At 39.4% G+C, this 17,793-nt stretch overlaps 1 protein-coding gene across 5 annotated transcripts in view; it reads right to left on the reverse strand.

Annotated features, from left to right (window-relative positions):
- The window catches only part of ZDHHC14 (zDHHC palmitoyltransferase 14), a 179,684-nt gene that overhangs the window by 71,032 nt on the left and 90,859 nt on the right, over positions 1-17,793 (reverse strand). For 4 of the 5 annotated variants that reach the window (XM_073627904.1, XM_073627900.1, XM_073627901.1 and 1 more), the window contains 3 exons: positions 9,309-9,446; positions 3,441-3,489; positions 680-782 (listed from right to left, as the gene is read on the reverse strand). In XM_073627904.1, coding sequence (XP_073484005.1) covers positions 680-782; positions 3,441-3,489; positions 9,309-9,446 — 290 coding nt within the window. The remainder of the gene's footprint in view (positions 1-679; positions 783-3,440; positions 3,490-9,308; positions 9,447-17,793) is intronic. The other variant, XM_073627903.1, reaches the window with a different exon arrangement.

The following is a 17,793-nucleotide window of genomic DNA, read 5'->3' on the forward strand; positions in this document are numbered from 1 at the left end:
ATAGGAGTTTAAAGGTGAGGTGAAAACACTAAGTACTGACAGCAATCTATTCACTGCTGGCATTTAGTGTCGACTGATATCTGTTTGTTTATCACATTTGGTTGCGCTGATTAATATATACACACTGTATATGGGAATGAAGTCCTGTGCTGGCCTGGAAGGGACCTAGTCTATGCTCCAGGCAATGAGAGTGATAGGTGTACCGGGAGCCGCACATCAAGTCAAGACCTGCTGTATGATGGTGAATGGCAGTCTGCCTGGCCAACATATTTCACTCCCCCCCCCCCCCCACAGGAGCTTACTTATCACCAGTAAGGGCGGAGTGAAATGCATTGGGGATGTGGCCTGGTGGGGTACAGGATGAGACTGCCATTCACCATCATACAGCAGGTCTTGACTTGATGTGCGGCTACCGGGACACCTATCACTCTCTACCACACACTTTAGGCCCTTTCACACAGGACAGACTCTGCCAGGTAATAGGTTCCCAGAAGGAGAATTTATATTTTAAGAAAGACAGCCAACCAGAAAACTAGCATCCTTCTCACACTTTGTATACCGTAGTACATAAGACATTTGCTGTATATGCAGAAGATGAAAGATCAGAAAGCTTCAAATCATTACTAAGCCATATTTAAAAAAAAAAAAAAAAAAAAAAAAAAAAAAAAAAAGGACTTACATCTTCATTAGTAGTTTGATTAGAACTGATCAAGTATGTATGGAAACCAGATAGGCCAACAATCGACCAAACTGAGAAGAAGCAAACCACAGCTTCCAAAACAGTAAAACTAAAGTCAAGGAATACAATCCTAAAACGTCAAAGATAAGTACAATGTAAAGTTGACAGTAAATCGATCTTTTGAATAGAAAAAAAAAACCCACACACACCAGATAAGTTACAAATTAAGCTACATTACTTTTTCTTTTTTAACACTATACATTAACATACAAATTTTAAAAGGTGTTTTTTGCTGGCTATTGTTTTTTAAAGCAGTATTAAACTCAAAAATAGGGCAGCAACAAACGATTATTTTCATAATCGATTAGCTGCCCGATTGTAGTTTCGATTAATAACCATAAAAAAAAAAAGCGTGGTGTATAATTTAGTTGATATGAAAATGTTTAAAAAAAAAAGGCAATTTATTCTTAAGTATCTCAGTGATAAATATAACCAACTATATGGTTAGGGAGCAAAATCTCTAATCCACTAACAGACAGAAGAGATATACTGAATATACTATTAGAGGTTGTTGAATCTAGTAAATATCATCAGACTCAGAGATCAAATTTTTTAAAGACCGTTTTGCAGATTTTCAGACAGAACTGTAATATATTATATGCTGGCCATACAAAAAAAACGTCTTCCCTCAAAAAAAAAAAATTAATTTTAAGAATGTTAGTTTCATTTTCAAATCGTTAGTAGGGTCAAATCGACGTTAGTTTTCAACCACAGTGACGGGAAAATTTAGAAATAGAAAACTTCTAGGAATTTTCAGACAGTGTATGTGGTTTTCGTTCAGAAATTACATTCATTTTAAAACAGAATGTTAAAAGCAAGTGAAATTTTCAAACATCATTCTTTCATTCAGCGAATGTACAAAGATTTTTCGTATTAACATTCTCATCTGAAAAACTATACGTGTATGGCCAGCATAAGGCTCGTTTCACACTGATGCAGTTTGCTTTTGATCTGTTTCTACAGTGCTTTTTGCTGTGTGTTTTGTTTTTTGTGCACGCGATTTCGCTGCAATTTGCATTTTTATGCTTTTTTTGGCAAATTTGTTGTTGGGCAGATTAAAAAACACAAATTTCTGCAAAAACGCATTATATGCTTTTCTGCAGCTTCTCCATTGAAGTATAGTGAACCAAAAAAACACCATTTTGCATTGAAAAAAGTCCTTGACCTTTTCCAAATACGCTGCAGCTGAAAAAAGCATACATGTGAAGGAGTCCCATAGGGAACCATGTTACATGAACTGTAGTGCGTTTCTGCAAAAAGCACCAAAAAACACATCATTGTGAACCAGGTCTAAGACATTTAGTAGAAGCAGCATGCAATTTTTTGTATCACCTGTCATAATGGAGTTAAAAAAAATAAAACAAAATTAGTCCTTACTATAAGGGGTTTCATTTTTTTACTGTGGAACAGTGAAAGTATATATATTGGTCGATACCCCTCTTATAACCAGTCAAGTATGGAAGTGATCAATACTAGCTGGGACTTTTGTTTTGGAAAATATTTTATAATTTGAAAAAAATTTTATAATTTATATGCATTGATAAATGTAAAATGTTTGCTGTAAAGACTTTATAACCTTCAATAAAATACTTTGAAAAAAAAAAAAAAAAAAAAAAAAGTATATATATTATTTATATTAAATAAACAGTCATAATAAATACACCCAGAAGTAGGATATATGAGCATTTTAACTCGGAGTCAGACATGAAGCTATTTGATATAATCTTTTATACTAAAACAGTACTAAAAGCGGAGACTTCTTTTTTTTTTTTGGATATAATCATTTTATATATAATGCACAATACTGATAAAAGTCTACTGTATTGTTAATGCCTTATATTGCCTCCAGTCCATCAGCCTCCACCTTCTCTGGGTTCAGTTGCTGATCTTCCCTGAGTCTTTAAAGTCTTGTTTTTTTTAAGTTAAAAGTTGGTTGTGCACAGAGCAGCCCTGATTCTCCTCTTCTGGGGTCCCCCACCGACACTTCTGGCTCTGCAGCTGTAAAATCAGACTGATACTACAACAGGCAGGTGAGTGTGTTTTTTTTTTTAACCTCAAACATCTCCTTGAAAGTGGTTGTAAATCTTTACATAAACTCCGTGAAGTGAATGGCCTCAGGTGGGACACAGATGAAACTAATCCTTCTACATAAAGTTGTACCTGTCTGTCTGCAGTCTTCTCTACATCTGTTCAAAGTGCAGAATTTACAAAGTATGTCAGAGCTCAGAAAGAAGGGGGCGGAGAGCTGAAATTACACTCTGCAGAGCTCAGTGAGGAGAACTCAGAGCTGATTGGAGGGAAGGCACACCCTCTACACACACCACACAGGTACAGAGCTGCCGCTGTCAATCTGCTGGAGGTGCCTCCCCGGTCACTTTTTTCTCATGGTGTCAGGATAATTCAGACTGATTAGCAGGGGAACAAATGGCAGACAGAAATTACACAGAGTACTTTTAATTGGGCCAAGTATACACTATAGAGGGATATGCTTTGTTTGTATTTCATTTCTGAGGTTTACAACCACTTTAAATGAATGGCCTTGGCCCAAATGAGAAAACTAAACTATATAAAGAGAGGTGCATTTTCCCTATAATATTACCAAGGTATGGCAATAAACCAAGTGATAAATTGCAGAGACACAATTTACAAAAAAAGGAAAAAAAAAAAAAAAAAAAAAAAAAAAACATGATAAAAAGGATATCTTGCAGGACTGTCCTTTAAGGCATTGAGAAATCCTGTTTGTTGCGATCCTGAAACAGAAAAATAAATAATAATAAAAAGCAAATCAAAACATTGCTGTACACAAAATAAAATGTTGCATTTGTCTTAAAGGGAATCTAGGTTTCTATTTTATATTACCTGGAAGGGGGCATTTTACCAATTTTACCAGCAAGTGGCGAGCTTAATCTTTTCACTGCTGTTTCTCCACTTTTAACCTCAAGTAGCCAAACCCATTTTTGCCATCTTTTTAAATAATGTTTCACTGGTGTTGACTTACTAAAACCGGAGCGTGCAAAATCTGAGGCAGCTCTGAATAGAAACCAATCATCTGCCAGGTTTTATGGACAAAGCTTAAGTTAGAAGCCAATTGGCTACCATGCACAGCTGCACCAGATTTTGCGCTCTCAAGTTTTAGTAAACCAACCCCATTATTTCTTACCTACAGTTTTGAACGTTTGAAAAATACCCTGATTTTCAGAACACAGGATCCTGCTGATTGTGTACAACCAGCAACAGTTGTGCAGCGGTTTATCAATATTTGCTAAAATAATATAGTAAAATCAGGATTAGCACACAAGCAAAAAAAAAAAAAAAAAAAACAACTTACAAAACTCCTACTAAACCTAAAAGATAAAACTGTATTCATTTGATATAAACATTTTGTGAAAAGATAAAAAACCATAATGGTAAGCAAACTGGTAAATAAGCACTTTACACAAACAATGTGGAGGTTGGCTTCACACCTACCCATTGTGGCAACACCCAGTCCACAGTGTTTTGTGTTTGCCAAGTTGGTGTGCGTTGAAATAAAATGCTGCAGCCATACATTTTATCACAATGCTGTGCAATGTGCTGCCATGCATGGACTTAAAATAACTTTAAAAAGTTTAAGAAAAAGCACTATGATGCATTGCAAGAGCATGTGTGTATTATGTGTAACATAACATGTGCCAGCTGGTGTGAATGGGCCCCTTAGTGTTTTGGGGCACTGCAGTGAACCGACATAAGCAACATGCAGTGCATTACCACTCATTTTTTTCACCAGGAGACAGAAGTAGCTTTGGGGAAATAGGGATTCCAAAAAAGATTGCCTGTTTCTAACTTCTTCTGTCAAGAACTTACCATCAAAACATAGAAGTGCTCTGTACTGAAGTGCACAGTACACATTAAGAACGGCTGTGATCAGCAGCTTGTCAGACACTGATCACAGTTTTTTATGAGTCAGCAAATTCTAGGGGACCCTTCTGCTATAGGTTCATGGTTGCTGAAGCGACCATGAGCTTACGGGAATGCAGAGGATGCAAGGCCAGTCAGCTTCAAACAGCTCTGTTTTAATGTAACCCTTACATCTTTGGCAGTAAAAAACTAAAAGTGATTTTCTTGCTTTTCACCAGCTTGACTTGAGCATGCTATAAACAACCTGTGTAATGTGATAAGACTATTCAAGTCTATTCACAACACATATCTGAAAAAAAGACTGCTCACCCATCTTGCCATCTCATACAGATATGAATTTTCAATTAGAAGCCATTGTGACGGAAAGACCAGCATGCACTGACAAACCGTCATGAGCACCCCCTGTGTTGCAAGCCTATTGCAAAATAAAAAATTGACCAAAAACAGTTCCACTATGAGCTAAGTGAAATATTAAAAGTACAGTGCTCAAAAATTGAAATGAAAAACAAACAGACGTGCGTCATAGTGCAAACTTTACCAAAAAATATGTATTCTTAAATATTTAAATAAATCAGTAGTCCATGTATATACACAAGTCTTTAATAGTAACAGTTCATAAGAATGTCGACAACTCTCAGTTATATAGAAAGGCCTGTAGACGCGATCAGAAAATCGGAGGGAAAAAATATCGCTTTCAAGGTGATAGTGCGATAACCTGGTTGTTCGTACACAGCTTTCGTCCGAAATTATCCAAAGGCAAACACGAAAAATTTTCTGTTTAAACAGTAGTTTTCATCCGAAAATGCAATACAATCATCACTTTCGAATTTTTACTCAGTCGTACGAGAATTTTTGCAGTGTAGTAACTTTTTTTGATATAAAGACTAGCACTCCAAAAAAAAAAAAAAAAAAAAAAAAAAAAAAAAAAAAAAAAAAAAAAAAACAGACGATCATTTGTCCGATAATCTCATTGCATGAGATTATTATTTTAGTCTTGTCTTTCTGAACTTTCCAATGAAATTCCTCAGTGTGTCCCATCACCAATCCAATACGCTCCCCAGAGCATATGGCTTCACAAATTATATGCAGCAAAGTGGGCTCAATGACTGAGCTCCAGGGCCCGCCCAGGGAACCACCGTGACAGTGTTATTCTGTGTTGAGGTAGGTCCCCTACAGTAAATGCATGACTATATTTATTGGTAAAGTTTGCACTTTATGACTAGTCAGTGTTTTAATTTAAAATTTTGAGAGCTGCACTTACTATATTTTACAGCCAAGATTTGGGCATATTTACCTTTAGTGCTAGTAGCAATTTTTTCCTATGAAGTGCTGACCCTTTTATATTTATTATTTATGAAGTGAGTTTGATTGGAAGTAGGATAACTATGTGAATGATAAAAATGTCCTTTGTACTGTTTCTACTTTTTCACATAAAAGATAAAGAAAAGAAAAGAAAAGAAAAGAAAAGAAAAAAAAAAAAAAAAAAAAGGAAAAATAGCCACTTATTTAGGGCCCATTAGGACCTGTCTGCTCTTTTGTTGTACACGAATGTGTGCTGTATTACGCAGCAACATGCGTTGCCTTAAGGCAACCCGTTTATAATTATATAATGGGCTACCAACTTACAAGAAAGAACCAAAAAATAGACGTGCATTGTGTTGGAAACAATGCTGTATCACAACGCACGGAACCTTAATGCATTGTGACGCCATTCAAAATGAAACAGAACTTTCCTACAAAGTTCAAAAGCTATGCTATAACCGACTGTTCTCCATTTTAGAAGACAGAAAACCATGAGGGTGACATTCGCAATGAGAGAAAAAAAAAAAAAAAAAAAAAAGAAAGGAGGAGGACATGCAGTCATATCAATTCACGGAACACTATGGTGAAGATTGGATGGCATTCTATGAAATCAACGCATATAGTGAACATCAGCTGGAGCTCCAACAAATTACAAGCAAACGCTTTCTGTAACAGAAGATAATACTACAGAGACTATCTGATCTTTTTGGTATTTTGCTGGAGACCTGCCAGATGAAAACTAAAAAAAAAATCCATGCCCGTAAAAACGCAAAACAAAATACATTATAATTAGTGCCATTACTAAAATATTCTACATTTTAAGCTTATTTTAAGACATTAAAAAGTATTGAAGTAGAAGACCGGGCTAAACAACCTTGTAAAAAAATAAACTAGTTCTTATAATACCTTAGATTATGGCTCATTCCTATACTACAGACTTCTATTGAGAATAGAGTTTTCTAAAGTCTGTGGTACAGTGTTACACATGTGCAGTCCAGTGGCTACTAGATCAGGTGAGCAGCACTTGATGTGTCTATTGTTAGGGGGTAATGAACTGCAATGGTCTGTCTGCCAGATGTCTTCAGGTCAACTTTCATACAGAGATGGAGATGCAAAGGATGACATGCAAAGAAAATAGAGATAAATGGGATATTTTTAAAAATGGTTTCAGATTCTGAAAAGTATGTGCATCTTTGAAGGGGGTTGGTTAAGCTTGCATGGAGAGCACCTACAGTATCTCACAAAAGTGAGTACACCCCTCACGTTTTTGTAAATATTTTATTATATCTTTTTATGTGACAACACTGAAGAAATAACACTTTTCTACAATGTAAAGCAGTGAGTGTACAACACGCAGCCATTAATGTCTAAACTGCTGGCAACAATGGTGAGTACAACCCTAGGTGAAAATGTCCAAACTGGGCCCAAAGTGTCAATATTGTGTGTGTGGTCACCATTATTATTTTCCAGCAGTGCACTAACCCGCTTGGGCATGAAGTTCACCAGAGCGTCACAGGTTGCCACTGGAGTCCTCTTCCACTCATCAATGACGACATCACGGAGCTGGTGGATATTCGAGATTTTGCACTCCTCCACCTTCCGTTCGAGGATGCCCCACAGATGCTCAATAGGGTTTAGGTCTGGAGACATGCTTGGCCAGTCCATTATCTTTACCCTCAGCTTCTTTAGCGATGCAGTGGTCATCCTGGAGGTGTGTTTGGGGTCTCCAAAGGGAGGGGATCATGCTCTGCTTCAGTATGTCACAGTACATGTTGGCATTAATGGTTCCCTCAAAGAACTTTAGCTCTCCAGTGCCGGCAGCATTTATGCAGCCCCAGACCATGACTCTTACACCACCATGATTGATTGTAGGCAAGGCACACTTGTCTTTGTACTCCTCACCTGGTTGCCACCACACATGCTTGACACCATCTGAACCAAATAAGTTTACCTTGGTTTTATCAGACCACAGGACATGGTTCCAGTAATCCATGTCCTTAGCCTGCCTGTCTTCAGCAAACTGTTTGCGGGCTTTTTTTGTGCATCATCTTTAGAAGAGGCTTCCTTCTGGAACGACAGTCATGCAGACCAATTTGATGCAGTGTGTGGCATATGGTCTGAGCACTGACAGGCTGACCCCCCCACCCCTTCAACCTCTGCAGCAATGCTGGCAGCACTCATGTCTATTTCCTAAAGACAACCTCTGGATATGACGCTGAGCATGTGCACTCAACTTCTCTGGTCCACCATGGCAAGGCCTGTTTCCCAAGTGCAACCTGTCCTGGTAAACTGCTGTACGGTCTGTCATCATGCTGCAGCTCAGTTTCAGGGTCTTGGCAACCTTCTCATAGCCTAGGCCATCTTTTCTTAGAACAATTCTTTTTTTCAGATCTTTAGAGAGTTCTTTGCCATGAGGTGGCATGTTGAACTTCCAGTGACTAGTATGAGAGAGTGAGAGCGATAACACCAAAATTTAACACACCTGTTCCCCATTCACACCCGAGAACTTGTAACACTAATGAGTCACATGACACTGGGGAGGGAAAATGGCTAATTGGGCCCAATTTAGAAATTTTCACTTAGGGGTGTACTCGCTTTTGTTGCCAGCGGTTTAGACATTAATGGCTGTGTGCTGAGTTATTTTGAGGGGACAAATTGACACTGTTACACAAGCTGTACACTCACTACTTTACATTGTAGCAAAGTGTAATTTCTTTAGTGTTGTCACATGAAATGCTATAATAAAAAAATTTAAAAAATGTGAGGGGGTGTACTCACTTTTGTCAGATGTTGTACAGTGGTTCTTCTTCATATGGTCTTATATTCCTATATAGTGAAATGGAAGCAGTATCTTTTCTTGAAAGCAGATAACTTTTTTTGTGCAAGTAATACACAAGAAGATCAAATAATGCTGGAACAGCATAATAAATGTACAGAGCGTACCCCTGGCTGTGACCAAAATTTAACAATCAAGAGCAACAACACTGCTGTGAGGAAGAAGAGACTATAAAAAAAATTTAAAAATAATGGGGGGAAATGACACCATATCTCGTCTCAACACCAGAGGCTGCAAATTAACTTTCTACATGCTGCCAGTTTACTGTCTGGATAATGAAGACCCCAAAAATATATGCAACACCTATAGTTTCAAGTTTTTCATTTACTAAAAATGTATTAAAAAAACACTTTGGTCTTCCACATGTGTTCATGGACATCCCTGTAATTGTATATGTAATTGGAACCGTTTCTTTAAAGAATTATTAATGTTTATTAAAGGCTAAATTCACATGCCAATAAACTGTGCATTTGGATCTAGTATAGGGCCAATGACAGAAAACACAACAAACATGGCTTGCCTGAGCATACTTACGAAGAATGACGTGCGTGATTACGAATGCAAATATAAACACTGTCAGAAAGGACAGGGATAAAATGAACATGTAAAAAAATCTGTAGTTTCTTTTCCCCACGCAGTTTCCCACCCAAGGACAGTGGTGATCAAAGCGCTCTGAAATGAGAAGCAAAAAAAATAAAATAAAAAAAAAATAAAAAAAAAAAATATATAATGGCAGAGAATTACTTTTTTTTTTGCATTGAAGAAACATGCATGAATGTCAGTGTGATAATGACAACTGCTATACCAAAGTAGGCGTTCAGTAAATAATGTGGAAATAACGATGACAATCCAGAGCAGAGTAACCCTAAAAGTAGACAAATGTTAATATTAAAAAAAAAATCCACTTCATAGCCAAACTGCCCAAAGGTACATATTAGTTTCAATATACAAATGCTTAAGAGCAATTTTTCAAGACTGCATAAGTTTGCATATTTTTAAAAAAAAAAAAAAAAAAAAAAAAAAAAAGCTTACATCTTAAAATGTGAATATATTAAGGGACTCGTTCATTCCTTTCACTATCCCAACATTTCCTGTGCATAGAAGCAGTCGTGGGCCTAGGTAGGTGCCTCCATCTGAGCAATTAGTGCCTCTGTCACAGAGTATTCCAGTACTCTTCACTTAAAATTCTTTAAATTCTATCCTTTTACTCTCCCAACTCTGCTCTGCTGTGAGTAGTGAAAGCAAAGCTCTGTGTGAGCTGCACATTCCTTGAATCCAAGCTCATACAGGGCTATTAAGCCCTTGGACCAGCACTGATTGTCCTAGAGCAGGGGTCTCCAAACATTGTAAACCAAGGGCCAGTTAACAGTTCTTCAGACCTAACGGGGGGGGGGGGGGGGCGGAGTGTGGCCAGTGGGTGTAGAAAATGTCCTGGCATCCATGGGGGTAAATAATACCCCATTGTTAGTGTCAGTGAAGTGGATAGTGCCCCAACAGCAAGATAAAAAAGTCAAACAAAAAGGCCTGAAGTTTGGAGACTCCTGTCCTAGACTATTATGTGGGTAAGTGGCATCCTCCTTCCCTGCGATAACAATTAGATGAATATTGCTGGACAAAGTTGACCATGGCTAGATCAGGATGCTATCACAGGTCTACAGTCAGTCAATCTGTAGACACTCCCTAGTCCACAGATTTCAACTAAAGAATTACAACTCACTACTGTTCCATCGGCAAAGGTAAAAATAACAAGCCTCCCGGGAGGGGGGGGGGGGGTCGTTCGGATAAAAAGCCTAATCAAAAGAGATCCCCTGATAACAGAAAATTGCATGTTTTGTAAAACCAGACTCAGAGTAGATAAGTGGACACATCCATTAGGATAATTCTTCCAGGGTGAGAGAAGAATCAAAAAGTACAGAGCAACGATACAGAGGTTAATGGGAAAGTATCTGCTGCACTACCAGAGTATGGAGGATTATGACCGTTGGTTAGCAAGACACAAAATTAAAATGATGAACTTGCATGTGCAGCTGCAGTTGTGTCATGGCTGATTAATTTGCGCATGTCTTTGCATTGTTTCAGCTAGCGGGTTCACATGTGCCTGAGAGCGTTCAACGTATGCCTAGTCATCTCCTCTATGATGCATCACAAATGTGGTAGTGCAAATGTGATGAAAGACATCTTCCAGCTGCATAAGTGAGCTCCGAGTGAGGAATGGCCTACATACAGAGTGTACTGGAAAGGTCTTTAACTCTAAAAGACTAAGCTGATCATCCAAATGTAGGGTAAAACACACTGCAAAAGTTCAAGAACTTTTAAAGCGGAGTTTCCGCGGAAATTCTTTTATTTATTTATTTTTTTAAAAAGGACACTTGAGATGATGTTCTTACTAAATTTAAAAAAAAAGCTAAATTATATAAAAAGTCACTGCAGTATTTTTTTTTTTTTAAACTAACGTTTATATTCGACCACCACCACGTTCTCCTCTTAATTGTGGGCATTTGAAGCCCACTAGTGTTTTCTTCCGGGATAAGGTGCGGTTTAAAAATTAAAAATGGCACTTAGCACCGCCTTGCATTGCCTCATTTCCTATTTGGAAATAACGCAATGCTAACAGGCGGCGATGCCCACTGACTCCTGGGTATGATGACACACATCTCTCAGGAGCCATAGTGCCGCAGGATGACATACCTCGCTACGGCACCCTAGACAGGACGAAAGAAAACGACACCATGGAAACAAGATAAACAAAGCTAGAGGGAAAAAAAAAAAAAAAAAGCCCAATGTTGTTTTAACTTGCTGGATTGAACCAATTGATGCAAAGATACAAAATGTGGGTGGAACTCCGCTTTAAAATCATATGGAACTTGCTGAAATATGTGCTCTTCAGGAGTATTAGACTGGTAATAGGAGTGCCAGGCACACTTCGAGATGGAGGGCCAGTAGGGTCAGAATTGCAATCTGTTGTAGATGGAGCCAAAGCGTGCATGCAACCACTGCAAGCAGATTGCTACATTAATTGTGTACAAAGCAATAAAAAGTACAAAGTTAATATAAGTTGACATAAAACGTTTTGTGGACCTATACAAGGTTTCAGCCTCATGCTAAATAAAACTCAGAAGAGGACAACCCTATTATAATAGAGGCACCAAGATTGAAGTCACAGGTATCCGTCCCTTCTGGAGATACTGTGAATTGGCCCTAGCAATGATGGAGTATAGGTTGAGGTCACCCGTTGCAGCAGGACTGTCTTTTGTGCAGTAGACAAACAAAGGACCAAAAGTAAGGCAAGGCAGCATGTACTCAACTCTCAGCAGCTATTGTTGAAGAGTGTAGTAGATGACCAAGTCACTAAATGTTGACAGTGGATAAAGACAGAACGGTTTATCCACAAAATGCTACAAGTTAGGAACACAAGTGGGAAGTTGCTTCTTTCAGGTTGGATGGCAGAAGTAGCACAGGAAATGCACAGGCAACACGCCACCTAGCAGATGGCGTCAGCGCTCAGATCCGTCAACCCTAACCATTACTGCAGTAAAATGGTGGTGGCAGGAAAAAAAATTGAATGGTGCCAGACAGAACCAACTGTAAAGTAACTCACAGATCTTCAGCCCAGCTGTCCTTAGCAAATATTTGAGTACTCCGAGTTGGTGACACCAGAGGCTGTACCATGGCTCTGGACCTGGAGAGCACTCTGCAGCTAAACTAGGTCAGGGAAGCACCAGATTGCTGTGCCCAAAGGCCACACCACAATATTTTAGTCCAGCAGAGCTCGGTTATGGTCTCCAAAAGGGTTGCTGAGGATTCTTCAATATGGAAACCCTCTGTTTAGAGAGACTAGCTCAAGCAGGGTTTTGAAGACCTGACTGAAGTTACTGTGTAAAATCATATGTATGCAGTATCTTATTGAAGAAAAAGGAAAGGATAACAGTTGTTCTAAGCAGACGTGAGGCAAAAACATCCAACCTCTTAGGAAACTAGTAAGGTTGTAGGTGGCCTTAACATTTTTGTATTCCAGCGTCCAAACCCTTGCAGGAACAGTAGAATCTAAATGTCTAAGAATTACATAATTCCTCAAAAAATATTTAGCATAATTACATTAACTGGTCAACTAAATAACAGCAGAGTGTTAGATTTGCATCTTATAGCTAGTAGCATACCATTAACAGACAAGTTTATAAGCAAACCAGTCCAGACAAAAGTGCTGATTTGTAAGCTAGCTTTAAAGGGCTATTTTGGCTTATGTATGCTATGAATGAGTCGGATTGAGAAAAAAATGGATTTGGCAGGGGGTTATGATGGGGCACTGACTGGGCACCGATTGGCAGCTTATGGGTACATTTAATGGGGGCTCTGCTGATAATCAGCACAGACCCCCCCCCCCTCTGACCGGGAGAGCCGCCGATCGGCTCTCCCTGTCAGCGCGAACCGAGGAATGCGGTTTACCGGCAGTTCCTGGCTCTCGCGAGGATCAGCTGTGATTGGTCACCGCTGATCACGTGGTAAGAAGCCTCTGTCAGAGGCTTCTTATCACGATCGGAGATGTGGCGTGCAAAGGGTGTGCACCAGCATGTTATCCTGCTGGACGTCATATGACACCCAGTCAGAATAACAGAACCACTAACCCGGCCGTCATTCTGTTATAGGCCGGGCGGGAAGTGGTTAAAGTGTTACTAAACCCACAACAGTAAAATCCATCTGTATATGTAGTAAAGCAGGCTTGTTATACCTTCTGTGGAACTTAAGGAGTTAATCTGCATTGTGTAAAAAGTTTGTTTGATCCTGTCTTCTCCCCTTCTTCCAATGTGCCCAAACTACCTCCTGATAGAACAGAGGCTAGGGGACACGCTGCACGTGCTCAGTTTGGCATCTATTGCTAGAGTGTTTTTTTTTTCTTGGGAGAGTGCATTTGATCAGCAACGTCCAGACAGAGGGTCAGGGGTCCTGCAGCCTCATAGGACAATCAGGGGAGAATGAAAATTCCTCCTGCATGTTTTAACCAGGCACTGATAGAAGACATAAGACTGCTCTGATGATGAGAAAAGGTTTTTTTAGCAGTTTATATTTACTAATATAATTGCATTTCCATGTTCTGTGTACTGTGGGAGACCAGATATAGTGAATGCAAGGTCCTGGGTTTAGCAACACTAACTTATTCCTAAAACCCAGTTATAGAGGGGCAACTTTTTGCACTAATATTCTGCATGACACGTTTGCTGTAAGACCCAAATACTGCTTAAAACACAAGTTGAAGAATTACAGATTTTTCTATATTTGAATAAACCCTTTTGCTGCCTAGTCCATGTGTCGTATGGACCTGACAGCGGGGGGGGTTTCACACACAATCCAGTGGCAGCATAATTATGCCTGTCAGGTGAAAGCATTCGTACGGCAGCGCAGCAGACCGATTGCTCACACCCCCTCAGTGCCGGCATGCTTTACAGACCCTGCTTGCCCATCTGTGGGCCATGGAGCAAGATGGAGTGTCCCGGCGGCTGGAGGGGAAGGAGAAGAGCGGACACACAAGAGAATCGTCATAAGAGATTTCTAGCAACTATTGCTCACAAGCCTTCTGCAGTAGCAAAAACTAGCAATTTTTATTCCAGATTTTTTCTTAGTCATACTAACATCTTAAAACAGAAAAAATTCCGCGCTAGAAATACAAAAGAATAAGCAGCAGTAAACAGTGCGACAACACCAACCCAACAAATAAAAATAAATAAACTGCGCTAAAACAAAAATTATATGTGTTGGGTGAGTTAATAGTGTGACCAAACCCCAACAAAATATAAAAAACAAGTCCAGAAAATAAAAGTCCAAATTCCCAAAGTAGTAAGTGTTCAGTATAAGTGTGGATGCTGTTCCAAAATGAGCTATGATTGCTCTTACCAGAAATCCAAAGATATAAGCAGATGGCAAAAAACCCTTGCCAGGGCCTCTGAGGTATTGGACCAATCAGCACCGTCCGTGGTCAGATCAAAATCCCCTCAATAAATGCAGGAGAAAAACAAACACAAGAAAAAACTGGCCATAGTGTAGTATGTTAAATGTTAAACATGGACAAACGAACATACCAATCACCCTGGTGTGCACATAAAAACAACCAAAAGAAAGGCGGCTACGAGCTGCCCAAAAAACCCAGAATGTAGTTGGTACTGGGATTTTTAATCTTAGCTCCAAAGTACTAACTAACTCTGAAAAAGCAATATTGGATAAGGGGCTTAAATTCGTCCCCCCCACTAAACTCAATAAATTCCAGACCTTTATGGATATTCACAAATTTGTCAGGAAATTAAATATAAAAAGATACATGGCCAACCGTCCTATCAGTAGCACTGAGGTCCATGATATGGGGATTACCCACTCAGGGTTGAGAAATGCCTCCTTGTTCAATCCCCCGGGCGCACTAGCACCGGCTTTGCGGGTTTTCAGAGATGGTATCCTTAGGGATTTGGAACAGTTGGAGGTTAAAAAGGTCAGACTCAATACAACCTTGCAGGAGGGTTTAAATTCCCTGTGTAATAACAGGGATTTGGTCATTAGACCAGCAGATAAGGGGGGGGGGGGATTGTTGTTTTGGATCGACAGGATTATATCAATGAGATGCATAGAATCCTGAATGACACCACCACGTATACACCTCTCCCCTCTGACCCTAAGGTGAAATACCTGAAGACTTTGAAGTCATTGGTTAGAAGGGGTAGGCAGATGGGGGTCCTGACGGAGAAGGAAGGCCTATATTTAGTACCTACGGCCCCACGTACCCCCACTATCTACTACTTACCTAAATTACATAAAGATCCTATCTGCCCCCCGGGACGCCCCATTGTCAGCGGGATTGATTCCCTGACGTCCCGGGTGGGCAGATACATTGATTTCTTTTTACAACCTTTAGTACAGAGTTTGCCCTCTTATGTTAAAGATTCTGGACATATTATCCGATTGCTTAGGGGAGTACAATACCATGCAGGAATGTGGTTGGTCACCGCGGATGTGACCTCATTATATACCAACATTTCACATTTATTGGGTTTTCAGGCAGTTGAACATTATCTGATTAGGGATTCCAATCTTGCTCAGGTTCAAATATCGTTTTTGATGGATTTGTTGAGGTATGCTGCCTCTCATAATTATTTTTGGTTTGGCGACAAGTTTTATAGACAGGATGTGGGGGTGGCTATGGGGGCTAAATACGCCCCTAGTCTCGCCAACCTCTTTATGGGGAAATGGGAGGAGGATGTCATCTATGCCAGGGACACTCCTCAGTTGGTCCTGTGGGCAAGATACATAGATGACATCCTCCTCCTATGGAATGGCGAGCTCTCGGCCTTAGATGTTTTTCTGGCCACCCTTAATGCCAATTCTATTGGGATCAAGTTGAACTATGAGAGGAGCCAGACCACTATCAACTTTCTGGACCTCAGAATCTCTGTGGATGGTGATAGATTGATCACCTCTACTTTTTTTAAGGAGACGGATAGAAATTCGTTCATACCAGTCGATAGTTGCCATTTTCGTCCATGGCTGGAGTCGATCCCAAAGAGTCAATATCTTCGGATTAAAAGGAACTGCTCCAACCATGTAGATTTTGATGCACAGGCTGGAATCCTTACTGAGAGATTTCTGGAAAAGGGTTATTCAAAGGATTCTCTTGTTAAGGCTCTTGAGAATGTACAACTTGTTAATAGAGATGATTTGCTTGTTGAGAGGAGTTCTGTTGATAGGGGCCAGTTCAATTTAGGGGTCCCTTTTGTCACGTCCTTTTCTTTACAGCATCATAATATAAAAAATTTAATATACAAGCATTGGCATGTAATCAAGAGTGACATAACCCTCAATGACATCTTGCCAGATAGGCCTCGTGTCGTCTTTAGGGGAGCACCCTCGGTACGCCATCAGTTGGCCCCCAATATTTTAAATCCTCCAATTATTAAACCAACATTTTTTGATCAACTGATCGGTTTTTATCAGTGCAGAAAGTGTAGGGTTTGTAGGCTAAATGCATGTTCTCATAGAAGGACTACCTTCTTTACCTCCACTAGCACAGGAGAAACGTATAACATTAAGCAGTTCGTTACTTGCACCACTGAGAGGGTCGTTTATTTGTTGCAGTGCCCGTGTGGCCTTCAATATGTGGGCAGGACTAAGCGCCCTCTCCAGGTGCGACTTAACGAACACATCACCAATATTATCACAGGATTCAGGTATCATTCAGTGTCTAAGCACTACTTATTGGTGCACGATAGAGACCCCTCAGGTACCCTTTTTTTAGGGATAGATAAGTTTAGACCTCATTGGAGGGGTAGTGCACTAATTAGGGGTATATCCCAGCTTGAGATGAGCTGGATCCATAGGTTAAGGACGTATACACCCCATGGGTTAAACATTGACATGGATGTGAACGCATTTATTGATAACTCATGAGGTGATTTTATTGTATTTTTTATCTATTTTTTATATGTTTATATGTGTGAAATTACCCGCTCTGGGATGTTCGCTAGAGGACGCCATGTTCATTATTTGATGCATTCTACTTATTGATATTTTCTTCTTTTTTCACTTTTTATTTATATATATCTATTTATATTGTTTGGAGATTTGAATATACTCTTACAATACCTATTTTTTCTCATTATGAGTCTTATTACTAGGGGTTTGGTCACCTTTTCACATTTAGGTATGTGGTAATATATATTTTTTATTTTTTATTTTTTGTTTAATATTTCATGATATTAAACTTCCACATTTTGGTAGAGTTGTTAGTTAATATATTTTTTTGGGCACGTTTGTTTGTTGTAATAGTTAGGACACTTGCCCATACCCATTATGGTGTTTTAACGGGTTTCTGTAGATATTGTGTGCATATTAGCCAACTACACGCTTCAGGGATAATTAGGGATTTTTGCCCACATTTAAAATGGCGTTCTCGCCATCTTGAATGGTACTTGCCCATATTCATTATGGTGTTTTAACTTGTTCCTGTTGACATTGTTTGTATATCAGCTAACCACACGCTTCAGGG

Source organism: Aquarana catesbeiana, linkage group LG04 (genome assembly GCF_042186555.1).
Source record: "Aquarana catesbeiana isolate 2022-GZ linkage group LG04, ASM4218655v1, whole genome shotgun sequence".
Lineage (NCBI taxonomy): Eukaryota > Metazoa > Chordata > Amphibia > Anura > Ranidae > Aquarana > Aquarana catesbeiana.